The sequence below is a fragment of the Salvelinus alpinus genome, chromosome 1 (assembly GCF_045679555.1).
Source record: "Salvelinus alpinus chromosome 1, SLU_Salpinus.1, whole genome shotgun sequence".
Lineage (NCBI taxonomy): Eukaryota > Metazoa > Chordata > Actinopteri > Salmoniformes > Salmonidae > Salvelinus > Salvelinus alpinus.
Genome location: NC_092086.1, coordinates 8,984,101 through 9,011,473, shown reverse-complemented (window position 1 = coordinate 9,011,473; position 27,373 = coordinate 8,984,101). Strand labels below are relative to the sequence as shown.

Genomic DNA, 27,373 nt, shown 5'->3' with positions numbered 1-27,373 from the left:
GTTAGTTGTGGTATAGTTTAGGAGTAGTGTTGATGGACCGGCTGATCAGGCTAACTCCTATAATGTGTTAAATTAGTTTTGGTATAGTTTAGGATTAGTGTCGATGGACCGGCTGATCAGGCTAACTCCTATAATGTGTCATATTAGTTGTGGTGTAGTTTAAGAGTAGTGTCGATGGACCGGCTGATCAGGCTAACTCCTATAATGTGTGATATTAGTTGTGGTGTAGTTTAGGAGTAGTGTCGATGGACCGGCTGATCAGGCTGACTCCTATAATGTGTGATATTAGTTGTGGTATAGTTTAGGAGTAGTGTCGATGGACCGGCTGATCAGGCTAACTCCTATAATGTGTGATATTAGTTGTGGTATAGTTTAGGAGTAGTGTCGATGGACCGGCTGATCAGGCTAACTCCTATAATGTGTGATATTAGTTGTGGTATAGTTTAGGAGTAGTGTCGATGGACCGGCTGATCAGGCTAACTCCTATAATGTGTGATATTAGTTGTGGTATAGTTTAGGAGTAGTGTCGATGGACCGGCTGATCAGGCTAACTCCTATAATGTGTGATATTAGTTGTGGTATAGTTTAGGAGTAGTGTCGATGGACCGGCTGATCAGGCTAACTCCTATAATGTGTGATATTAGTTGTGGTATAGTTTAGGAGTAGTGTTGATGGACCGGCTGATCAGGCTGACTCCTATAATGTGTGATATTAGTTGTGGTATAGTTTAGGAGTAGTGTTGATGGACCGGCTGATCAGGATAACTCCTATAATGTGTGATGTTAGTTGTGGTATAGTTTAGGAGTAGTGTTGATGGACCGGCTGATCAGGCTAACTCCTATAATGTGTTAAATTAGTTTTGGTATAGTTTAGGATTAGTGTCGATGGACCGGCTGATCAGGCTAACTCCTATAATGTGTCATATTAGTTGTGGTGTAGTTTAAGAGTAGTGTCGATGGACCGGCTGATCAGGCTAACTCCTATAATGTGTGATATTAGTTGTGGTGTAGTTTAGGAGTAGTGTCGATGGACCGGCTGATCAGGCTGACTCCTATAATGTGTGATATTAGTTGTGGTATAGTTTAGGAGTAGTGTCGATGGACCGGCTGATCAGGCTAACTCCTATAATGTGTGATATTAGTTGTGGTATAGTTTAGGAGTAGTGTCGATGGACCGGCTGATCAGGCTAACTCCTATAATGTGTGATATTAGTTGTGGTATAGTTTAGGAGTAGTGTCGATGGACCGGCTGATCAGGCTAACTCCTATAATGTGTGATATTAGTTGTGGTATAGTTTAGGAGTAGTGTTGATGGACCGGCTGATCAGGCTGACTCCTATAATGTGTGATATTAGTTGTGGTATAGTTTAGGAGTAGTGTTGATGGACCGGCTGATCAGGATAACTCCTATAATGTGTGATGTTAGTTGTGGTATAGTTTAGGAGTAGTGTTGATGGACCGGCTGATCAGGCTAACTCCTATAATGTGTTAAATTAGTTTTGGTATAGTTTAGGATTAGTGTCGATGGACCGGCTGATCAGGCTAACTCCTATAATGTGTCATATAAGTTGTGGTGTAGTTTAAGAGTAGTGTCGATGGACCGGCTGATCAGGCTAACTCCTATAATGTGTGATATTAGTTGTGGTGTAGTTTAGGAGTAGTGTCGATGGACCGGCTGATCAGGCTGACTCCTATAATGTGTGATATTAGTTGTGGTATAGTTTAGGAGTAGTGTCGATGGACCGGCTGATCAGGCTAACTCCTATAATGTGTGATATTAGTTGTGGTATAGTTTAGGAGTAGTGTCGATGGACCGGCTGATCAGGCTAACTCCTATAATGTGTGATATTAGTTGTGGTATAGTTTAGGAGTAGTGTCGATGGACCGGCTGATCAGGCTAACTCCTATAATGTGTGATATTAGTTGTGGTATAGTTTAGGAGTAGTGTCGATGGACCGGCTGATCAGGCTAACTCCTATAATGTGTGATATTAGTTGTGGTATAGTTTAGGAGTAGTGTCGATGGACCGGCTGATCAGGCTAACTCCTATAATGTGTGATATTAGTTGTGGTATAGTTTAGGAGTATTGTTGATGGACCGGCTGATCAGGCTAACTCCTATAATGTGTGATATTAGTTGTGGTATAGTTTAGGAGTAGTGTCGATGGACCGGCTGATCAGGCTAACTCCTATAATGTGTGATATTAGTTGTGGTATAGTTTAGGAGTAGTGTCGATGGACCGGCTGATCAGGCTAACTCCTATAATGTGTGATATTAGTTGTGGTATAGTTTAGGAGTAGTGTTGATGGACCGGCTGATCAGGCTGACTCCTATAATGTGTGATATTAGTTGTGGTATAGTTTAGGAGTAGTGTTGATGGACCGGCTGATCAGGATAACTCCTATAATGTGTGATGTTAGTTGTGGTATAGTTTAGGAGTAGTGTTGATGGACCGGCTGATCAGGCTAACTCCTATAATGTGTTAAATTAGTTTTGGTATAGTTTAGGATTAGTGTCGATGGACCGGCTGATCAGGCTAACTCCTATAATGTGTCATATTAGTTGTGGTGTAGTTTAAGAGTAGTGTCGATGGACCGGCTGATCAGGCTAACTCCTATAATGTGTGATATTAGTTGTGGTGTAGTTTAGGAGTAGTGTCGATGGACCGGCTGATCAGGCTGACTCCTATAATGTGTGATATTAGTTGTGGTATAGTTTAGGAGTAGTGTCGATGGACCGGCTGATCAGGCTAACTCCTATAATGTGTGATATTAGTTGTGGTATAGTTTAGGAGTAGTGTCGATGGACCGGCTGATCAGGCTAACTCCTATAATGTGTGATATTAGTTGTGGTATAGTTTAGGAGTAGTGTCGATGGACCGGCTGATCAGGCTAACTCCTATAATGTGTGATATTAGTTGTGGTATAGTTTAGGAGTAGTGTCGATGGACCGGCTGATCAGGCTAACTCCTATAATGTGTGATATTAGTTGTGGTATAGTTTAGGAGTAGTGTCGATGGACCGGCTGATCAGGCTAACTCCTATAATGTGTGATATTAGTTGTGGTATAGTTTAGGAGTATTGTCGATGGACCGGCTGATCAGGCTAACTCCTATAATGTGTGATATTAGTTGTGGTATAGTTTAGGAGTAGTGTCGATGGACCGGCTGATCAGGCTAACTCCTATAATGTGTGATATTAGTTGTGGTATAGTTTAGGAGTAGTGTCGATGGACCGGCTGATCAGGCTAACTCCTATAATGTGTGATATTAGTTGTGGTATAGTTTAGGAGTAATGTCGATGGACCGGCTGATCAGGCTGACTGGTATCATTTGTTTCCCGCTCATCATCTTGGACAGAGTCAAGGACATGTTTTACATCAGTCTAAAGGCCTGCTGCAACTCATAGCATGTTGTCATTTCCCTTACATCATTACACTGTTGTTCTACATTAAATCAACCTCATCACCTCATCATTACACTGTTGTTCTACATTAAATCAACCTCATCATTACACTGTTGTTCTACATTAAATCAACCTCATCATTACACTGTTGTTCTACATTAAATCAACCTCATCATTACACTGTTGTTCTACATTAAATCAACCTCATCATTACACTGTTGTTCTACATTAAATCAACCTCATCATTACACTGTTGTTCTACATTAAATCAACTTCATCATTACACTGTTGTTCTACATTAAATCAACCTCATCATTACACTGTTGTTCTACATTAAATCAACCTCATCATTACACTGTTGTTCTACATTAAATCAACCTCATCATTACACTGTTGTTCTACATTAAATCAACCTCATCATTACACTGTTGTTCTACATTAAATCAACCTCATCATTACACTGTTGTTCTACATTAAATCAACTTCATCATTACACTGTTGTTCTACATTAAATCAACCTCATCATTACACTGTTGTTCTACATTAAATCAACTTCATCATTACACTGTTGTTCTACATTAAATCAACCTCATCATTACACTGTTGTTCTACATTAAATCAACCTCATCATTACACTGTTGTTCTACATTAAATCAACTTCATCATTACACTGTTGTTCTACATTAAATCAACCTCATCATTACACTGTTGTTCTACATTAAATCAACCTCATCATTACACTGTTGTTCTACATTAAATCAACCTCATCATTACACTGTTGTTCTACATTAAATCAACTTCATCATTACACTGTTGTTCTACATTAAATCAACCTCATCATTACACTGTTGTTCTACATTAAATCAACCTCATCATTACACTGTTGTTCTACATTAAATCAACCTCATCATTACACTGTTGTTCTACATTAAATCAACCTCATCATTACACTGTTGTTCTACATTAAATCAACCTCATCATTACACTGTTGTTCTACATTAAATCAACCTCATCATTACACTGTTGTTCTACATTAAATCAACCTCATCATTACACTGTTGTTCTACATTAAATCAACCTCATCATTACACTGTTGTTCTACATTAAATCAACCTCATCATTACACTGTTGTTCTACATTAAATCAACCTCATCATTACACTGTTGTTCTACATTAAATCAACCTCATCACTACACTGTTGTTCTACATTAAATCAACTTCATCATTACACTGTTGTTCTACATTAAATCAACCTCATCATTACACTGTTGTTCTACATTAAATCAACCTCATCATTACACTGTTGTTCTACATTAAATCAACCTCATCATTACACTGTTGTTCTACATTAAATCAACCTCATCATTACACTGTTGTTCTACATTAAATCAACTTCATCATTACACTGTTGTTCTACATTAAATCAACCTCATCATTACACTGTTGTTCTACATTAAATCAACCTCATCATTACACTGTTGTTCTACATTAAATCAACTTCATCATTACACTGTTGTTCTACATTAAATCAACCTCATCATTACACTGTTGTTCTACATTAAATCAACCTCATCATTACACTGTTGTTCTACATTAAATCAACTTCATCATTACACTGTTGTTCTACATTAAATCAACCTCATCATCATTACACTGTTGTTCTACATTAAATCAACTTCATCATTACACTGTTGTTCTACATTAAATCAACTTCATCATTACACTGTTGTTCTACATTAAATCAACCTCATCATTACACTGTTGTTCTACATTAAATCAACCTCATCATTACACTGTTGTTCTACATTAAATCAACCTCATCATTACACTGTTGTTCTACATTAAATCAACCTCATCATTACACTGTTGTTCTACATTAAATCAACCTCATCACCTCATCATTACACTGTTGTTCTACATTAAATCAACCTCATCACTACACTATTGTTCTTGTCACGATCGTCGTAACGTGGAAGAGAGGAGGACCAAGGCGCAGCGTGATAACAATACATCTTCTCTTTTTATTTAAGACGAAGACGAAACGAAGAACACTTTACAAACTAAACAAAAACAACAAACCGACGAACGTGAAGCTATATAAACAATAAGTGCAGACACAGGCAACTTACACATAGACAATCACCCACGAACTACCTAATGAAATGGCTGCCTAAATATGGTTCCCAATCAGAGACAACGCTAGACAGCTGTCTCTAATTGAGAACCAATCTAGGCAACCATAGACATACATACACCTAGACTGAACACTGCCCCATAAACATACAAAAACCCCTAGACAATACAAACACATACATCCCCCATGTCACACCCTGACCTAACTAAAATAATAAAGAAAACAAAGATAACTAAGGCCAGGGTGTGACAGTACCCCCACCCCCCCCCAAAGGTGTGGACTCCGGCCGCAAAACCTGACACAGAAGGGAGGGTTCGGGTGGGCCTTCTCACGCCGGCGGCCCGGGTGCGGGACGTGGACCCCACCCCACCATAGTCAATCCCCGCTTTCGTGGCCTCCTCTTAACGGAGACCCTCCAAATTAACCCCACTGGACTGATGGGCGCCTCTGGACGGAGGGGCAGCTCCGGACTGAGGGGCAGCTCCGGACTGAGGGGCAGCTCCGGACTGAGGGGCAGCTCCGGACTGAGGGGCCGCTCCGGACTGAGGGGCCGCTCCGGACTGAGGGGCAGCTCCGGACTGAGGGGCAGCTCCGGACTGAGGGGCAGCTCCGGACTGAGGGGCAGCTCCGGACTCAGGGGCAGCTCCGGACTGAGGGGCAGCTCCGGACTGAAGGGCAGCTCAGGGAGCTCCTGACTGGAGGGCGGCTCTGGCAGCTCCTGACTGGCGGGCGGGTCTGGAAGCTCCTGACTGGCGGGCGGGTCTGGAAGCTCCTGACTGGCGGGCGGCTCTGGTAGCTCCTGACTGACGGGCGGCTCTGGCAGCTCCTGACTGACGGGCGGCTCTGGCGGCTCCTGATTGATGGACGGCTCTGAAGGATCAATACAGATGGGCGGCTTTGAAGGCTCAGGACAGACGGGTGGCTTTGAAGGCTCAGGACAGACGGGCAGCTCAGATGGCGCTGGGCAGACGAGCAGCTCAGACGGCGCTGGGCAGACGGGCAGCGCAGGCGGCCCTGGGCAGATGGGCAGATTCTGGCCTGCTGAGGCGCACAGTAAGCCTGGTGCGTGGTGCCAGAACTGGTGGTACCGGGCTAAGGACACGCACCTCAAGGCTAGTGCGGGGAGCAGCAACAGGATGTACATGACTCTAGAGACTCACAGGAGGCTTGGTGCGTGGTGCCGGAACTGGTGGCACCGGGCTGGAGACACGCACCTCAGGGCGAGTGCGTGGAGGAGGAACAGGGCTCTGGAGACGCACTGGAAGCCTGGTGCGTGGTGTTGGCACTGGTGGTAATGGGCTGGGGCGAGGAGGTGGCACCGGATAGACCGGACCGTGAAGCCATACTGGAGCTCTTGAGCACCGAGCCTGCCAAACCTTACCTGGTTGAATGCTCCCCGTAGCCAGGCCAGTGCGGCGAGGTGGAATAGCCCGCACTGGGCTGTGCTGGCGAACCGGGGACAACATGCGTAAGACTGGTGCCATGTACGCCGGCCCGAGGAGACGCACTGGAGACTAGATGCGCTGAGCCGGCTTCATGGCACCTGGCTCGATGCCCACTCTAGCCCGGCCGATATGAGGAGCTGGGATGTACCGCACCGGGCTATGTACACGTACAGGAGACAGCGTGCGCTCTTCCGCATAACACGGTGTCTGCCCGTACTCCCGCTCTCCACGGTAAGCACGAGGAGTTGGCGCAGGTTTCCTACCTGACTTTGCCACACCCCCCGAGAGCCCCCCCCCAATACATTTTTGGTGCTGCCTCTCTGGCTTCCAGCCACGCTTCCGTGCTGCCTCCTCATACCACCACCTCTCGGCTTTAGCTGCCTCCAGCACTTCACGAGGGCGGCGATATTCTCCAGGTTGTGCCCAGGGTCCTCCGCCGTCCAGAATTTCCACCCAAGTCCATGAGTCCTGCGATCGCTGCTGCTGCCTTGTATCACGCTGCTTGGTCCTGGTTTGGTGGGTGATTCTGTCACGATCGTCGTAACGTGGAAGAGAGGAGGACCAAGGCGCAGCGTGATAACAATACATCTTCTCTTTTTATTTAACCTCTCTGGGGCAGGTGGGACGCAATCGTCCCAAATAAAATATAAATCATGCCTTACCTTTGACGAAATTCTTTTGTTGGCACTCCAATATGTCCAATAAACATCACAAATGGTCCTTTTGTTCGATTAATTCCGTCGATATATATCCAAAATGTCAATTTATTTGGACCGTTTCATCCAGAAAAACACAGCTTCCAACTTTCGCCAAGTCACTAGAAAATATATCAAAAGTTACATGTAAACTTTACCAAAACATTTCAAACTACTTTTGTAATACAACGTTAGGTATTTTTAAACGTTAATAATCGATCAATTTGAAGACGGGATAATCTGTGTTCAATACAAAAAGAAAACAAACTGACGCAACTTTTTTCGTAACGTGCCTCTTCTCAAAAAATGTACTTCATGTGACCCTCATTTACGATAGCCCTCCTTCTTCACTACACAAAGGAATAACCTCAACCGATTTCCAAGGACTGGTGACATCCAGTGGAAGCGGTAGGAACTGCAAGCAAACCATTAGAAATCTGGTGTCTCTAAGAAACTCATTGAAAAGACAGTGACATCAAAAAAATACAAATTCTGAATGGTTTGTCCTCAGGGTTTTGCCTGCTACATAAGTTCTGTTATTCTCACAGACATGATTCAAACAGTTTTAGAAACTTCAGAGTGTTTTCTATCCAAATCTACTAATAATATGCATATCTTATATTCTGGGGATGAGTAGCAAGTAGTTGAATTTTGGCATGCTATTTTTCCGAAAGTGAAAATGCTGCCCCCTGCCCTCAAAAAGTTTTAAGACGAAGACAAAACGAAACGAAGAACACTTTAGAAACTAAACAAAACAACAAACCGACGAATGTGAAGCTATATAAACAATAAGTGCAGACACAGGCAACGTACACACATAACCAACATGCTGGATCTCTGATTAGTTGTCACTGTGTTAACCACAACCAACATGCTGGATCTCTGTTTAGTTGTCACTGTGTTAACCACAACCAACATGTTGGATCTCTATTTAGTTGTCACTGTGTTAACCACAACCAACATGTTGGATCTCTGTTTAGTTGTCACTGTGTTAACCTCAACCAACATGCTGGATCTCTGTTTAGTTGTCACTTTGTTAACCACAACCAACATGCTGGATCTCTGTTTAGTTGTCACTGTGTTAACCACAACCAACATGTTGGATCTCTGTTTAGTTGTCACTGTGTTAACCTCAACCAACATGCTGGATCTCTGTTTAGTTGTCACTTTGTTAACCACAACCAACATGCTGGATCTCTGTTTAGTTGTCACTTTGTTAACCACAACCAACATGCTGGATCTCTGTTTAGTTGTCACTGTGTTAACCACAACCAACATGTTGGATCTCTGTTTAGTTGTCACTGTGTTAACCTCAACCAACATGCTGGATCTCTGTTTAGTTGTCACTGTGTTAACCACAACCAACATGCTGGATCTTTTGTTTAGGGGTCAGTGCTCTAAAATGAGTCTCTCTGGGGAGAATGTGGAGAGAGGCCCTGCCTCTAAAATGAGTCTCTCTGGGGAGAGAAAGGAGGGGGGCCCTGCCTCTAAAATGAGTATCTCTGGAGAGAGAGAGGAGGGGGGTCCTGCCTCTAAAATGAGTCTCTCTGGGGAACATGACACCAAAACTAAGAGGTGAGATGACATTCGTTGTCAACATCCGGTTTGGAGCGAGCGGTCGCATTTGCATTCGCTCTGCAGGTAGTATAACTTTTCATTACATTTCATTACATTTCATTATAGTACAACGGTTTAATTTGTCCAACCTTAGCAATTTCTTCTTAGCTAGCTACATAGCCGTCTGTGTATCAAAGATAATTGCGTAATTATCGTATTTCGTCGTCTATCGTAGTCCACACTGCTATCTGCCCAGCAGCTAGCCAGCTAGCAAACGTCCACCGTCTACCCAATAGTAGTATAACTTTTCATTACATTTCATTATAGTACAACGGTCTGATTTTCATTTTCATTACAGTACAACGGTTTGATTTGTTTGATCTTAGCTAGCTACATAGCCGTCTTTGTATCAAACATAATTGTGTAGTTATTGAGGTTCGCTAGCCAGCTATTTTCGTCCTAACGTAACGCTACGTAGCCAACACTGCTAGCTAGCCAGCTTGCCACCGAATAGCAGCATTGTAGAAACGAGTGCATTACAACGGAACGACTTGATTAGTGTAGTGTTGGCTGGCTACACAGTTGTCTTTGCTATCTTTGATTTGTTTGATCTTAGCTAGCTACTTAGCTGGCTACGTAGCCGTCTTTGTATCAAGGATAATTGTGTAGTTATCGAGGTTCGCTGAGGTTCGCTAGCCAGGTATTCTCGTCCTAACGTAACGTAACGTAGTCAACCCTGCTAGCTAGCCAGCTAGCCACCGATTAGCAGCACTGTAGAAACGATTACATTACAACGGCACGACTTGATTTGTGTAGTGTTAGCTAGCTACATAGTTTTCTTTGCTATCTTTGTATCTAAGATAATTGTGTAGCTTTGAGTAATTATCGGTTAGCTAGCCAGCTATTTTCGCCTGCCGCGCTGCCGTCCTCCTACCTAGCCAACACTGCTAGCTAACACTGCTAGCTAGCCAACTTCTACCGAATAGCAGCACTGTAGAAACTTACATTACAACGGAACGACTTGATTAGCGTAGTGTTAGCTAGTTGTCTTTGCTGTCCTTGTATCCATGATAATTGTGTAGTTTAGAGAAATTTAGAGAAATTGTCGAGGTCACCTAGCCAGCTTCACTTTCAACAACGCAGCCACTGCTAGCCAGGCTACTTCACCAGCCAGCAGTACTATATCATTTTAGTCAATTAGATCTTTTATTTTATTTATTTTTTTGCAACGTAAGCTTAACTTTCTGAACATTCGAGTCGTGTAGCCCACTTGTCATTCTAATCTCCTTTGCTTTAGCGTAGCCTCTTCTGTAGCCTGTCAACTATGTGTCTGTCTATCCCTGTTCTCTCCTCTCTGCACAGACCATACAAACGCTTCACACCGCGTGGCCGCGCCCACCCTAACCTGGTGGTCCCAGCCCGCACGACCCACGTGGAGTTCCAGGTCTCCGGTAGCCTCTGGAACTGCCGATCCGCGGCCAACAAGGCAGAGCTCATCTCAGCCTATGCGTCCCTCCAGTCCCTCGACTTCTTGGCACTGACGGAAACATGGCTCACCACAGATAACACTGCTACTCCTACTGCTCTCTCTTCGTCTGCCCACGTGTTCTCGCACACCCCGAGAGCTTCTGGTCAGCGGGGTGGTGGCACCGGGATCCTCATCTCTCCCAAGTGGTCATTCTCTCTTTCTCCCCTTACCCATCTGTCTATCGCCTCCTTTGAATTCCATGCTGTCACAGTTACCAGCCCTTTCAAGCTTAACATCCTTATCATTTATCGCCCTCCAGGTTCCCTTGGAGAGTTCATCAATGAGCTTGATGCCTTGATAAGCTCCTTTCCTGAGGACGGCTCACCTCTCACAGTTCTGGGTGACTTTAACCTCCCCATGTCTACCTTTGACTCATTCCTCTCTGCCTCCTTCTTTCCACTCCTCTCCTCTTTTGACCTCACCCTCTCACCTTCCCCCCCTACTCACAAGGCAGGCAATACGCTTGACCTCATCTTTACTAGATGCTGTTCTTCCACTAACCTCATTGCAACTCCCCTCCAAGTCTCCGACCACTACCTTGTATCCTTTTCCCTCTCGCTCTCATCCAACACTTCCCACACTGCCCCTACTCGGATGGTATCGCGCCGTCCCAACCTTCGCTCTCTCTCCCCCGCTACTCTCTCCTCTTCCATCCTATCATCTCTTCCCTCTGCCCAAACCTTCTCCAACCTATCTCCTGATTCTGCCTCCTCAACCCTCCTCTCCTCCCTTTCTGCATCCTTTGACTCTCTATGTCCCCTATCCTCCAGGCCGGCTCGGTCCTCCCCTCCCGCTCCGTGGCTCGACGACTCATTGCGAGCTCACAGAACAGGGCTCCGGGCAGCCGAGCGGAAATGGAGGAAAACTCGCCTCCCTGCGGACCTGGCATCCTTTCACTCCCTCCTCTCTACATTTTCCTCTTCTGTCTCTGCTGCTAAAGCCACTTTCTACCACTCTAAATTCCAAGCATCTGCCTCTAACCCTAGGAAGCTCTTTGCCACCTTCTCCTCCCTCCTGAATCCTCCTCCCCCTCCCCCCCTCCTCCCTCTCTGCAGACGACTTCGTCAACCATTTTGAAAAGAAGGTCGACGACATCCGATCCTCGTTTGCTAAGTCAAACGACACCGCTGGTTCTGCTCACACTGCCCTACCCTGTGCTTTAACCTCTTTCTCCCCTCTCTCTCCAGATGAAATCTCGCGTCTTGTGACGGCCGGCCGCCCAACAACCTGCCCGCTTGACCATATCCCCTCCTCTCTTCTCCAGACCATTTCCGGAGACCTTCTCCCTTACCTCACCTCGCTCATCAACTCATCCTTGACCGCTGGCTACGTCCCTTCCGTCTTCAAGAGAGCGAGAGTTGCACCCCTTCTGAAAAAACCTACACTCGATCCCTCCGATGTCAACAACTACAGACCAGTATCCCTTCTTTCTTTTCTCTCCAAAACTCTTGAACGTGCCGTCCTTGGCCAGCTCTCCTGCTATCTCTCTCAGAATGACCTTCTTGATCCAAATCAGTCAGGTTTCAAGACTAGTCACTCAACTGAGACTGCTCTTCTCTGTATCACGGAGGCGCTCCGCACTGCTAAAGCTAACTCTCTCTCCTCTGCTCTCATCCTTCTAGACCTATCGGCTGCCTTCGATACTGTGAACCATCAGATCCTCCTCTCCACCCTCTCCGAGTTGGGCATCTCCGGCGCGGCCCACGCTTGGATTGCGTCCTACCTGACAGGTCGCTCCTACCAGGTGGCGTGGCGAGAATCTGTCTCCTCACCACGCGCTCTCACCACTGGTGTCCCCCAGGGCTCTGTTCTAGGCCCTCTCCTATTCTCGCTATACACCAAGTCACTTGGCTCTGTCATAACCTCACATGGTCTCTCCTATCACTGCTATGCAGACGACACACAATTAATCTTCTCCTTTCCCCCTTCTGATGACCAGGTGGCGAATCGCATCTCTGCATGTCTGGCAGACATATCAGTGTGGATGACGGATCACCACCTCAAGCTGAACCTCGGCAAGACGGAGCTGCTCTTCCTCCCGGGGAAGGACTGCCCGTTCCATGATCTCGCCATCACGGTTGACAACTCCATTGTGTCCTCCTCCCAGAGCGCTAAGAACCTTGGCGTGATCCTGGACAACACCCTGTCGTTCTCAACTAACATCAAGGCGGTGGCCCGTTCCTGTAGGTTCATGCTCTACAACATCCGCAGAGTACGACCCTGCCTCACACAGGAAGCGGCGCAGGTCCTAATCCAGGCACTTGTCATCTCCCGTCTGGATTACTGCAACTCGCTGTTGGCTGGGCTCCCTGCCTGTGCCATCAAACCCCTGCAACTCATCCAGAACGCCGCAGCCCGTCTGGTGTTCAACCTTCCCAAGTTCTCTCACGTCACCCCGCTCCTCCGCTCTCTCCACTGGCTTCCAGTTGAAGCTCGCATCCGCTACAAGACCATGGTGCTTGCCTACGGAGCTGTGAGGGGAACGGCACCTCAGTACCTTCAGGCTCTGATCAGGCCCTACACCCAAACAAGGGCTCTGCGTTCATCCACCTCTGGCCTGCTCGCCTCCCTACCACTGAGGAAGTACAGTTCCCGCTCAGCCCAGTCAAAACTGTTCGCTGCTCTGGCACCCCAATGGTGGAACAAACTCCCTCACGACGCCAGGACAGCGGAGTCAATCACCACCTTCCGGAGACACCTGAAACCCCACCTCTTCAAGGAATACCTAGGATAAAGCAATCCTTCTGCCCCCCCCCCCCCCCCCCCCTTAAAAGATTTAGATGCACTATTGTTAAGTGGCTGTTCCACTGGATGTCATTAGGTGAATGCACCCATTTGTAAGTCGCTCTGGATAAGAGCGTCTGCTAAATGACTTAAATGTAAATGTAAATGTAAATGACAATTTTGTTGAACAATTATTACATTTATTTCCAATATGCTATAGCCTCCCCAAAAAAATCACATTTGTTGTTTCATCAGATTGCTTATGGGTGTACACCTTCAATATTAATGTTATCAGATTTTTTATTAATAGATTTGAGATGTGTATAAAACTGTTATTTCTTAGCAAAACACAATATATCCATGTTTAGCTGGAATGGGATGTTGGTATCCTGTAATGGAATGTTGGTATCCTGTATATTTAACTGTGATATGTGGTTGTCTCCCTTAGATATCTTAAGATAAATGCCCTTACAGATGCCATAACTTAATTTGACACAGTTTCTCACAGCAGGAAAATAATCCTTCAGCAACAGGAATTGTGAATGGAATGTAGGAGAAGATAACACAATAGATCTGGTAAAAGATAATACAAAGAAAAAAACAATCGTTCTTTTGGATTTATTTTGTACATGTTTGAAAAGCAAGAGAAACGCTATAATGAATTATTTGCAATTTAGATTTTGGACACTAGCTGGAAACAGTGTATGTGCAAAGTCTTAGACTGATCCAATGAACCATTGCATTTATGTTCAAACTTTTGTATGAAGACTGCCTGTTTATTAATACCTTTCCATGTTCAAAATTCTCCTCAAACAATAGCATTCACTGTTATAGCTACTGCTTTCTGCCAACATCAGATGTTTTTGTCCTGGGAATTTTTCTTGTTTCTTACAACCTCATGCTAATCGCATTAGCCTACGTTAGCTCAATCATCCCGTGGAAGGGACACCGATCCCGAAGAAGTTTTAAAGCTAATTTACGAACATTTTTGAAAGTGAATATATAGCGTTTTGGAATTAAACTCTTCTTATGTTTCCCCATCTGAGCTCAGAGTAGATGAGAGATGTAATGTCTGTCTCTGTGTTGTGTTGAAGCCCAATCAAGCAGGAGAGACCAGCCTCCCCTGTTCCCTGCTGTGTGTCCATGAAGAGTGACCAGTCCATGAATCGTCCTAAAGTGTTTAGAGAGGGAGACTTTTCTACTGAACAAAGGTAAGACGAACTCATGGGTCATGGTCAGTGAGTTAACCTGTCTAGCCCCGGGGTTCCGCTAGCGGAACTCCTCCCACATTCCACTGAAAAGACAGCGTGCGAAATTCAAAAAATATTTTGAAGAAATATTAAACTTTCACACATTAACAAGTCCAATACAGCAAATGAAAGACAAACATCTTGTGAATCCAGGACAATATTTCCGATTTTTTAAGTGTTTTACAGCGAAAACACAATATAGCATTATATTAGCTTACCACAATAGCCAGAAACACAACCCATTTACCAGCAGCAAAAGTTAGCGATCGTAACAAACCAGCAAAAGATATATAATTTTTGACTAACCTTGATAAGCTTCATCAGATGACAGTCCTATAACATCAGGTTATACAATACACTTATGTTTTGTTCGAAAATGTGCATATTTAGAACTGAAATCCGTGGTTATACATTGTGCTAACGTAGCATCTTTTTCCCAGAATGTCCGGATATATTTATGACACTCACCTATTCTGACCAAATAACTATTCATAAACTTTACTAAAAAATACATGTTGTATAGGAAATGATAGATACACTAGTTCTTAACTTCTTCTGGCTGCAAGCCCGACGTCGGTACACTTATGACAACATCCAGCTCAAGTGCAGGGCGCGAAATTCAAAATATATTTTTTAGAAATATTTAACTTTCACACATTAACAAGTCCAATACAGCATTTGAAAGATAAACATCTTGTGAATCCAGCCAACATGTCCGATTTTTAAAATGTTTTACAGCGAAAACACCACGTATATTTATGTTAGCTCACCACCAAATACAAAAAAGGACAGACATTTTTCACAGCACAGGTAACATGCACAAAGCCAACCTAACTAACCAAGATCCAACCAAACTAACCAAGAAACAACTTCATCAGATGACAGTCCTATAACATGTTACACAATAAATCTATGTTTTGTTCGAAAAATGTGCATATTTGAGGAATAAATCAGTTTTACATTGCTGCTACCATCACAGCTACAGTCAGAAATAGCACCGAAGCAGCCAGAGTAATTACAGACACCAACGTCAAATACCTAAATACTCATCATAAAACATTTCTGAAGAATATATGGTGTATAGCAAATGAAAGACAAAGATCTTGTGAATCCAGCCAATATTTCCGATTTTTTAAGTGTTTTACAGCGAAAACACAATATAGCGTTACATTAGCTTACTACAATAGCTAACACACAACAGCATTGATTCAAGGCAAACGGTAGCGATAGCACAGTTCGACAGATATATGAAATAGCATCATAAAATGGGTCCTACTTTTGGTGATCTTCCATCAGAATGTTGTATAAGGGGTCCTTTGTCCAGAACCGTCGTTATTTGGATTCAGAACATCCTCTTTCCCTCTTGAATTAGCAAGCACACTGGCCAAGTGGCGCGAAGCTCTCCTTCCTGAACAAAGTCAAACAACGCAACACGCCTAACGTCCCGAATAAATTTCAATAATTTAATAAAACTATATTGAAAAAACATACTTTACGATGATATTGTAACATGTATCAAATAAAATCAAAGCCGGAGAAAGTATTCGCCTATAACGACAGCTTTCCAGAATGCAATTCCAGGTTCATCTTCGCGCTTTCCAAAAAAACAGGAAATGGCGGACACGTCATTCCAAGAGGATTTATTCCACCTCAGACCAAGATAATCACTTAATTTCTTCTCTCACTTCCTCTTGACATCTAGGGGAAGGTGTATGACGTGCATGTATACTAATACGTATCACGCCCATTTATAGGCAAGCCCTAGAACAGAGACCTCGATTTCAGAAATCTCACTTCCTGATAGGAAGTGGGCTGCAGAATGAGTTCTGTTTCACTCAGAGAAATAATTCAAACGGTTTTAGAAACTAGAGAGTGTTTTCTATCCAATAGTAATAATAATATGCATATTGTACGAGCAAGAATTGAGTACGAGGCCGTTTGAAATGGGCACCTTTTATCAGAGCTACTCAATACTGCCCCTGCAGCCAGAAGAAGTTAATGCAATCGGCGTGTTAGAATTCTAAAAATAACTTCAGTACGATATGCAGCTTACGTTATAGCGAGAGAGCGCCCAAATCTGGGCGCAAACTAATAGTAAACATGTTCGACAGATATATGAAATAACATCATAAATGGGTCCTACTTTTGATGATCTTCCATCAGAATGTTGTACAAGGGGTCCTTTGTCCAGAACAATCGTTGTTTGGTTTTAGAGTGGCCATTTTCCCTCTCGAATTAGCAAGCAAAACTAGCCAAGTGGCGCTAAGCTGTCCATCGTCACCAAACGCAGAGAACGCAACACGCCTAAACTCCCGAAAATATTTCAATAATCTGATGAAACTATATTGAAAAAACATACTTTACGATGATATTATCACATTTATCAAATAAAATCAAAGCCGGAGATATTAGACGTCTATAGCGAATGCTTTTCAGATGCCAACACTGATGACCTTTATGCGCTTCCTGAACAAAGGAATTCTGGGGTCATGTCATTCCAAGCTCTCTCTTTTGACCATAAAAATACCTAGAAACCCCATTTCACCTCTCACATGGACATCTAGTGGAAGGCGTATGAAGTGCATGTATACTAATAGATTTCAAGCACATTTATAGGCAGGCCCTGGAACAGAGCATCGATTTCAGATTTTTCACTTTCTGACAGGAAGTTTGCTGCAAAATGAGTTCTGTTTTACTCACAGATATAATTCAAACGGTTTTAGAAACTTGAGAGTGTTTTCTATCCATTAGTAATAATAATATGCATATTGTACGAGCAAGAATTGAGTACGAGGCCATTTGACATGGGCCCCTTTCATCCAAGCTACTCAATACTGCCCCTGCAGCCCAAAGCAGATATATATTATTACTGTGTAAAACCTAGCAGTACTACTGATTTCTCTGAGAGTGAGGCAGATATAAATATTACTGTGTAAAACCTAGCAGTACTACTGATTTCTCTGAGAGTGAGGCAGATATATAGAATTACTGTGTAAAACCTAGCAGTACTACAGATTTCTCTGAGAGTGAGGCAGATATTATTACTGTGTAAAACCTAGCAGTACTACTGATTTCTCTGAGAGTGAGGCAGATATATATTATTACTGTGTAAAACCTAGCAGTACTACTGATTTCTCTGAGAGTGAGGCAGATATATATTATTACTGTGTAAAACCTAGCAGTACTACTGATTTCTCTGAGAGTGAGGCAGATATATATTATTATTGTGTAAAACCTAGCAGTACTACTGATTTCTCTGAGAGTGAGGCAGATATATATTATTACTGTGTAAAACCTAGCAGTACTACTGATTTCTCTGAGAGTGAGGCAGATATATATTATTACTGTGTAAAACCTAGCAGTACTACTGATTTCTCTGAGAGTGAGGCAGATATATATTATTACTGTGTAAAACCTAGCAGTACTACTGATTTCTCTGAGAGTGAGGCAGATATATATTATTATTGTGTAAAACCTAGCAGTACTACTGATTTCTCTGAGAGTGAGGCAGATATATATTATTACTGTGTAAAACCTAGCAGTACTACTGATTTCTCTGAGAGTGAGGCAGATATATATTATTACTGTGTAAAACCTAGCAGTACTACTGATTTCTCTGAGAGTGAGGCAGATATATATTATTACTGTGTAAAACCTAGCAGTACTACTGATTTCTCTGAGAGTGAGGCAGATATACATTATTACTGTATAAAACCTAGCAGTACTACTGATTTCTCTGAGAGTGAGGCAGATATATATTATTACTGTATAAAACCTAGCAGTACTACTGATTTCTCTGAGAGTGAGGCAGATATATATTATTACTGTGTAAAACCTAGCAGTACTACTGATTTCTCTGAGAGTGAGGCAGATATATATTATTACTGTGTAAAACCTAGCAGTACTACTGATTTCTCTGAGAGTGAGGCAGATATATATTATTACTGTGTAAAACCTAGCAGTACTACTGATTTCTCTGAGAGTGAGGCAGATATATATTATTACTGTATAAAACCTAGCAGTACTACTGATTTCTCTGAGAGTGAGGCAGATATATATTATTACTGTGTAAAACCTAGCAGTACTACTGATTTCTCTGAGAATGAGGCAGATATATATTATTACTGTGTAAAACCTAGCAGTACTACTGATTTCTCTGAGAATGAGGCAGATATATATTATTACTGTGTAAAACCTAGCAGTACTACTGATTTCTCTGAGAGTGAGGCAGATATATATTATTACTGTGTAAAACCTAGCAGTACTGCTGATTACTCTGAGAGTGAGGCAGATATACAGCATTTTGCCAAAAAACATGATTATTTGTCTCTCTGAAATGAAACCAAGTGATTGATTTAAAAAAAAATACATGTCTGTCATTGAACAACCCCATGCCATGATTAGATAGTTAAAAAACACAGCAATGTATTTGATAATTTCTTGAAATAATAAAAGCAATTTGACAAATTTCTGAAAAGTGAAATATAGCATTTTGGAATGTAACTGTTCTTATGTTTCCACATCTGAGCTCAGAGTAGATGAGAGCTGTAATGTTTGTCTCTGTTGTGTTGAAGACCAATCAAGCAGGAGAGACCAGCCTCCCCTGTACCCAGCTGTGTGTCCATGAAGAGTGACTGGTCTATGGAACCTCCTATATACTTTAGAGAGGGAGACTTTTCTACTGAACAAAGGTAAGAAAACTCATGGGTCATGGTCAGTGAGTTAAACAACACTGTCTCTAGTCATTTCTCCTCTCCCATTTTCCCATTTCTATTTGTTGTTTTCATAATCTATAGGCTAATCCTTTTGTCCATTTTCATAGTCCTAAAACAATATTAAACAAACACAGTATTCCCTCCCTGTGTGTGTGTGTGTGTGTGTGTGTGTGTGTGTGTGTGTGTGTGTGTGTGTGTGTGTGTGTGTGTGTGTGTGTGTTTGTGCACTCCCTGGATGGATGTAATCTTTATCCTGATTGCCTAGTCACTTTTACCCCTACCTACATGTACATATTACCTCAATTATAGTCTCATTGTTACCTCAACTACCTGGTACCCCTGCACATTGACTCAGTACTGGTACTCCTTATAGTCTCATTATTACCTCAACTACCTGGTACCCCTGCACATTGACTCAGTACTGGTACTCCTTATAGTCTCATTATTACCTCAACTACCTGGTACCCCTGCACATTGACTCAGTACTGGTACTCCTTATAGTCTCATTATTACCTCAACTACCTGGTACCCCTGCACATTGACTCAGTACTGGTACTCCTTATAGTCTCATTATTACCTCAACTACCTGGTACCCCTGCACATTGACTCAGTACTGGTACTCCTTATAGTCTCATTATTACCTCAACTACCTGGTACCCCTGCATATTGACTCAGGACTGGTACTTCTTATAGTCTCATTATTACCTCAACTACCTGGTACTCTGCACATTGACTCAGTACTGGTACTGTGGATGGTCTACTCTGTTAGAGGATCAGTATCTATCTCTCCTTTATCTCTGTAGTGGATGGTCTACTCTGTTAGAGGATCAGTATCTCTCTCTCCTTTATCTCTGTAGTGGATGGTCTACTCTGTTAGAGGATCAGTATCTCTCTCTCTCTTCTTTATCTCTGTAGTGGATGGTCTACTCTGTTAGAGGATCAGTATCTCTCTCTCTCCTTTATCTCTGTAGTGGATGGTCTACTCTGTTAGAGGATCAGTATCTCTCTCTCTCTCCTTTATCTCTGTAGTGGATGGTCTACTCTGTTAGAGGATCAGTATCTCTCTATCCTTTATCTCTGTAGTGGATGGTCTACTCTGTTAGAGGATCAGTATCTCTCTCTCTGCTTTATCTCTGTAGTGGATGGTTTACTCTGCTAGAGGATCAGTATCTCTCTCTCCTTTATCTCTGTAGTGGATGGTTTACTCTGTTAGAGGATCAGTATCTCTCCTTTATCTCTGTAGTGGATGGTCTACTCTGTTAGAGGATCAGTATCTCTCTCCTTTATCTCTGTAGTGGATGGTCTACTCTGTTAGAGGATCAGTATCTCTCTCCTTTATCTCTGTAGTGGATGGTCTACTCTGTTAGAGGATCAGTATCTCTCTCTCCTTTATCTCTGTAGTGGATGGTCTACTCTGTTAGAGGATCAGTATCTCTCTCCTTTATCTCTGTAGTGGATGGTCTACTCTGTTAGAGGATCAGTATCTCTCTCCTTTATCTCTGTAGTGGATGGTCTACTCTGTTAGAGGATCAGTATCTCTCTCCTTTATCTCTGTAGTGGATGGTCTACTCTGTTAGAGGATCAGTATCTCTCTCTCCTTTATCTCTGTAGTGGATGGTCTACTATGTTAGAGGATCAGTATCTCTCTCCTTTATCTCTGTAGTGGATGGTCTACTCTGCCAGAGGATCAGTCCAGGTGTGCAGTGTGTCAGCAGGTTCTGAGGGATCCAGTCTCTATCACCTGTGGACACAGGTTCTGCAGACAGTGCATCACCAGATACTGGGAGAAACCTGCTCCTTCAGGAGACTATGACTGTCCTCAGTGTAGAAAGAGATCCAGGACATGTCCTCTACTACAGCACCTGAGTGAACCCAATGATGCAAGAGGCTCTGTAAACCATAAAGACAGCCTGCAGAGAGCTATAGTAAACCATAAACACAGTCTGCAGAGAGCAATAGTAAACCATAAAGACAGTCTGCAGAGAGCTATAGTAAACCATAAAGACAGTCTGCAGAGAGCTATAGTAAACCACAAAGACAGCCTGAGAAGGAGGTATGAATGTGTGATAGAAGGCATCGAAACAGCAGGGAACCAAACTCCCCTCAACAGGATTTACACAGAGCTCTACATCACAGAAGGAGAGAGTGAAGGGGTTAACAATGAACATGAGGTGTGGCAGCTAGAGACGGCATCCAGGACACCAACCTCCCATGACACAGCAATCCACTGCAATGACATCTTTAAACCCTTACCTGGCCAAGAGAGAAGCATCAGAACTGTGCTGACGAAGGGCATCGCTGGCATCGGAAAAACTGTCTCTGTGCAGAAGTTCATCCTAGACTGGGCTGAAGGGAAGGCAAACCAAGATGTGGACATCATATTTGTGCTTCCTTTCCGGGAGCTGAACTTGATCAAAGATCTCCAGTACAGTCTTCTCAGACTTTTAAATGACTTCCACACAGAACTAGACATAGACAATGCAGAGAAACTCACTGCCTGTAATGCCATGTTCATCTTTGATGGTTTGGATGAAAGCAGACTTCCATTGGATTTCCAGCACAATGAAAATGTGTCTGATGTCACCCAGACATCATCTGTTGATGTTCTGCTGACAAACCTCATCAAGGGGAATCTGCTTCCCTCTGCTCTCCTATGGATAACCTCCCGACCAGCAGCAACCAATCAGATCCCCCCTAAGTGTGTTGACCAGGTGACAGAGGTACGAGGGTTCAATGACCCACAGAAGGAGGAGTACTTCAGGAAGAGATTCAGTGATGAGGACCTGGCCAGCAGAATCATCTCACACATAAAGACATCAAGGAGCCTCCACATCATGTGCCACATGCCAGTGTTCTGTTGGATTTCTGCAATAGTCCTTGAACACATGTTGAGTACAGACAAGAGGAGAGATATGCCCACGACTCTGACTGAGATGTCCATGCACTTCCTGCTCATTCAGACCAGCCTGAAGAACCAGAAGTATCATGGAAGAGATGAGATGGATCAAGAGGAGCTCATGGAGTCAGATAAGGAAATTATTCTGAAGCTGGGGAAGCTGGCGTTTGAAAATCTGGAGAAGGGTAATCTCATGTTCTATGAAGAAGACCTGAAAGAGGCTGGCCTTGATGTCAAAGAAGCCTCAGTGTACTCAGGAGTGTGCACACAAATCTTTAAAGAAGAGTCTGTGTTATTTCAGAGAGTGGTGTACTGCTTTGTTCATCTGAGCATTCAGGAGTTTCTCTCGGCTGTCTACATGTACCACTGTTACACAACCAAGAACATGGATGCACTGAAGCCCTTCCTCAAGAGAAAGTCTAGAGGTGCATCTGAAGAGCTAACTTTGGATGAGCTGCTGAAGAGAACTGTGGATAAAGCCTTGGAGAGTAAGAATGGACACCTGGACCTTTTTGTCCGCTTCCTTCATGGCATGTCACTGGAGTCCAATCAGAAACTTCTACGAGGTCTGGTGACACAGACAGAAAGCAGTCCAGAGAGCGTCCAGAAAACAATCCGATCCCTTAAGGTGATGCAGAGGAAGAACATCTCCCCTGAGAGGTGCATCAATCTCTTCCACTGTCTGATAGAGATGAAAGACCATTCAGTACAGGAGGAAATCCAAGAGTACTTGAGGTCAGAGAACAGATCCAAAAACCTCTCCCTTGCTCAGTGTTCAGCGCTGGCCTACATGCTGCAGATATCAGAGGAGGTTCTGGATGTGTTTAACCTGAAGGAATACAAGACATCAGAGGAGGGTCGTAGGAGACTGGTCCCAGCTGTGAGAGGCTGCAGGAAAGCTCTGTAAGTATTCATGTAAATATCGCACACCAAAATAAATTGTAGTTATAGCAGTATTTTCATTGGCTGACTGGCTCTGTAAGTAGTCATGTGACTATCCCTCAGACCAAACTTTACTGTATGTAGGAACAACAGTATTTTCATTGGCTGACTAAACTTTCTATCAGCTGAAAACTCTTAAACTATAATACAAACTGATCAGAAAAGTTGTAGCTTTGAACCATGAATGTACGATATACACATTATTAGTGTACGGGTAACAGTGTAATCAGGGAAAGCTGAGCGTAACATTTTAATATAACCTGTCTGTTGTTGTATTTCTTCTGTGTTTGCAGACTCACTGGCTGTAAACTCACAGACACATCCTGTAAAGTGTTGGCCTCAGTTCTCAGTTCAAACCCCTCACACCTGAGAGAGCTGGATCTGAGTAACAATGACCTGAAGGATTCAGGAGTGAAGCTGCTCTCTGCTGGACTGGGGAATCCCCACTGTAAACTGGAGACTCTGAGGTCAGTATTCCTGTAGTTGGTCAACAAGTGATAACTGTTCACCAGATCCACATGTGTTTACCAGACACACATAGTCCACACCATATGTGTTTGGACAGTGAAGCTTACAGTTTTACATTTGGTGCTATGCTCCAGCATTTTGGATTTGAGATATAATGTTTCATATTAGGTGACAGTACAGAATGTCACCTTTTATTTGAGGTTAATGGTGAGAGGTTAGCTTGTTTTGTTGTATCCTCTGTTATTGGTAATGGTGAAAGGTTAGCATGTTTTGTTGTAGCCTCTGTTATTGGTAATGGTGAGAGGTTAGCATGTTTTGTTGTAGCATTTACATTTTACATTTACATTTACATTTAAGTCATTTAGCAGACGCTCTTATCCAGAGCGACTTACAAATTGGAAAGTTCATACATATTCATCCTGGTCCCCCCGTGGGGAATGAACCCACAACCCTGGCGTTGCAAGCGCCATGCTCTACCAACTGAGCCACACGGGACCACGTAGCCTCTGTTATTGGTAATGGTGAGAGGTTAGTATGTTTTGTTGTAGTCTCTGTTATTGGTAATGGTGAGAGGTTAGCATGTTTTGTTGTATCCTCTGTTATTGGTAATGGTGAGAGGTTAGCATGTTTTGTTGTAGCCTCTGTTATTGGTAATGGTGAGAGGTTAGTATGTTTTGTTGTAGCCACTGTTATTGGTAATGGTGAGAGGTTAGTATGTTTTGTTGTAGCCTCTGATATTGGTAATGGTGAGAGGTTAATATGTTTTGTTGTAGCCTCTGATATTGGTAATGGTGAGAGGTTAGTATGTTTTGTTGTAGCCACTGTTATTGGTAATGGTGAGAGGTTAGCATGTTTTGTTGTAGCCTCTGTTATTGGTAATGGTGAGAGGTTAGCATGTTTTGTTGTAGCCTCTGTTATTGGTAATGGTGAGAGGTTAGCATGTTTTGTTGTAGCCTCTGTTATTGGTAATGGTGAGAGGTTAGCATGTTTTGTTGTAGTCTCTGTTATTGGTAATGGTGAGAGGTTAGCATGTTTTGTTGTAGCCTCTGTTATTGGTAATGGTGAGAGGTTAGCATGTTTTGTTGTAGCCTCTGTTATTGGTAATGGTGAGAGGTTAGTATGTTTTGTTGTAGCCTTTGTTATTGGTAATGGTGAGAGGTTAGCATGTTTTGTTGTAGCCTCTGATATTGGTAATGGTGAGAGGTTAATATGTTTTGTTGTAGCCTCTGATATTGGTAATGGTGAGAGGTTAGTATGTTTTGTTGTAGCCACTGTTATTGGTAATGGTGAGAGGTTAGCATGTTTTGTTGTAGCCTCTGTTATTGGTAATGGTGAGAGGTTAGCATGTTTTGTTGTAGCCTCTGTTATTGGTAATGGTGAGAGGTTAGCATGTTTTGTTGTAGCCTCTGTTATTGGTAATGGTGAGAGGTTAGCATGTTTTGTTGTAGTCTCTGTTATTGGTAATGGTGAGAGGTTAGCATGTTTTGTTGTAGTCTCTGTTATTGGTAATGGTGAGAGGTTAGCATGTTTTGTTGTAGCCTCTGTTATTGCTAATGGTGAGAGGTTAGCATGTTTTGTTGTAGTCTCTGTTGTTGGTAATGGTGAGAGGTCTGGTCAGTCTACTATAATATTTGTACTATACATTTCTCTCTCTACAAGCAACACTTTGATAATTTGTCATTTCAAATAATGAAACATCCATTTATGAATAGATATGGCATGTTTCAGGACACTGATGTATCTGAAAATGTTAAAAGGTTATACTGCCACTATTTTCACCACCAAAGAATAACAGTGTGATTTTACGTAATAATATTTGACTCTTTGCAGGCTGTCAGGCTGTGGAGTCACAGAGGAAGGCTGTGCTTCTCTGGTCTCAGCTCTGAGGTCAAACCCCTCACACCTGAGAGAGCTGGACCTGAGTAACAATGACCTGAAGGATTCAGGAGTGAAGCTGCTCTCTGCTGGACTGGGGAATCCCCACTGTAAACTGGAGACTCTGAGGTCAGTATTCCTGTAGTTGGTCAACAAGTGATAACTGTTCAGTGTGTTTGTGAATTCATGATGATCTCTTTGTCAGGCTGTCAGGCTGTGGAGTCACAGAGGAAGGCTGTGCTTCTCTGGTCTCAGCTCTGATGTCAAACCCCTCACACCTGAGAGAGCTGGATCTGAGTAACAATGACCTGAAGGATTCAGGAGTGAAGCTGCTCTCTGCTGGACTGGGGAATCCCCACTGTAAACTGGAGACTCTGAGGTCAGTATTCCTGTAGTTGGTCAACAAGTGATAACTGTTCACCAGATCCACATGTGTTTACCAGACACACATAGTCCACATCATATGTGTTTGGACAGTGAAGCTTACAGTTTTAAATGTGGTGCTATGCTCCAGCATTTTGGATTTGAGATAGATTGTTTCATATTAGGTGACAGGACAGAATGTCACCTTTTATTTGAGGGAATTCAATCATATATTTTACAGTTTAGATATGAATAGTGAATAATGATGAATAACAAAGTTATAGAGGCACAAATATCAGTATAAATGCTAATCTCCCCTGTTATTGGTAATGGTGAGAGGTTAGCATGTTTTGTTGTAGTCTCTGTTATTGGTAATTGTGAGAGGTTAGTATGTTTTGTTGTAGCCTCTGTTATTGGTAATGGTGAGAGGTTAGCATGTTTTGTTGTAGCCTCTGTTATTGGTAATGGTGAGAAGTTAGCATGTTTTGTTGTAGCCTCTGTTATTGGTAATGGTGAGAGGTTAGCATGTTTTGTTGTAGCCTCTGTTATTGGTAATGGTGAGAGGTTAGCATGTTTTGTTGTAGCCTCTGTTATTGGTAATGGTGAGAGGTCAGCATGTTTTGTTGTAGCCTCTGTTATTGGTAATGGTGAGAGGTTAGCATGTTTTGTTGTAGTCTCTGTTATTGGTAATGGTGAGAGGTTAGCATGTTTTGTTGTAGCCTCTGTTATTGGTAATGGTGAGAGGTTAGCATGTTTTGTTGTAACCTCTGTTATTGGTAATGGTGAGAGGTTAGCATGTTTTGTTGTAGCCTCTTTTATTGGTAATGGTGAGAGGTTAGCATGTTTTGTTGTAGCCTCTGTTATTGGTAATGGTGAGAGGTTAGCATGTTTTGTTGTAGCCTCTGTTATTGGTAATGGTGAGAGGTTAGCATGTTTTGTTGTAGCCTCTGTTATTGGTAATGGTGAGAGGTTAGCATGTTTTGTTGTAGCCTCTGTTATTGGTAATGGTGAGAGGTTAGCATGTTTTGTTGTAGTCTCTGTTATTGGTAATGGTGAGAGGTTAGTATGTTTTGTTGTAGCCTCTGTTATTGGTAATGGTGAGAGGTTAGCATGTTTTGTTGTAGCCTCTGTTATTGGTAATGGTGAGAGGTTAGCATGTTTTGTTGTAGCCTCTGTTATTGGTAATGGTGAGAGGTTAGCATGTTCTGTTGTAGCCTCTGTTATTGGTAATGGTGAGAGGTTAGTATGTTTTGTTGTAACCTCTGTAATTGGTAATGGTGAGAGGTTAGCATGTTTTGTTGTAGCCTCTGTTATTGGTAATGGTGAGAGGTTAGCATGTTTTGTTGCAGTCTCTGTTATTGGTAATGGTGAGAGGTTA

At 42.8% G+C, this 27,373-nt stretch overlaps 3 protein-coding genes and 1 long non-coding RNA gene across 5 annotated transcripts in view; 3 read left to right on the top strand and 1 right to left on the bottom strand.

Annotated features, from left to right (window-relative positions):
- LOC139569930 (uncharacterized) overlaps positions 1-27,373 on the top strand; it is an 823,452-nt gene that overhangs the window by 378,648 nt on the left and 417,431 nt on the right. The gene's annotated exons all lie outside the window — the stretch shown is intronic.
- The window catches only part of LOC139533561 (NLR family CARD domain-containing protein 3-like), a 298,305-nt gene that overhangs the window by 124,494 nt on the left and 146,438 nt on the right, over positions 1-27,373 (bottom strand). The gene's annotated exons all lie outside the window — the stretch shown is intronic.
- Positions 1-27,373, top strand: part of LOC139539816 (NLR family CARD domain-containing protein 3-like) — a 446,707-nt gene that overhangs the window by 387,960 nt on the left and 31,374 nt on the right. The gene's annotated exons all lie outside the window — the stretch shown is intronic.
- Positions 1-27,373, top strand: part of LOC139568440 (NLR family CARD domain-containing protein 3-like) — a 46,774-nt gene that overhangs the window by 15,393 nt on the left and 4,008 nt on the right. Inside the window, exons 2-7 of the mRNA XM_071390292.1 lie at positions 9,064-9,252; positions 19,311-19,427; positions 21,115-23,250; positions 23,583-23,756; positions 25,588-25,761; positions 25,838-26,011. Coding sequence (XP_071246393.1) covers positions 9,080-9,252; positions 19,311-19,427; positions 21,115-23,250; positions 23,583-23,756; positions 25,588-25,761; positions 25,838-26,011 — 2,948 coding nt within the window. The 5' untranslated portion in view covers positions 9,064-9,079. The remainder of the gene's footprint in view (positions 1-9,063; positions 9,253-19,310; positions 19,428-21,114; positions 23,251-23,582; positions 23,757-25,587; positions 25,762-25,837; positions 26,012-27,373) is intronic.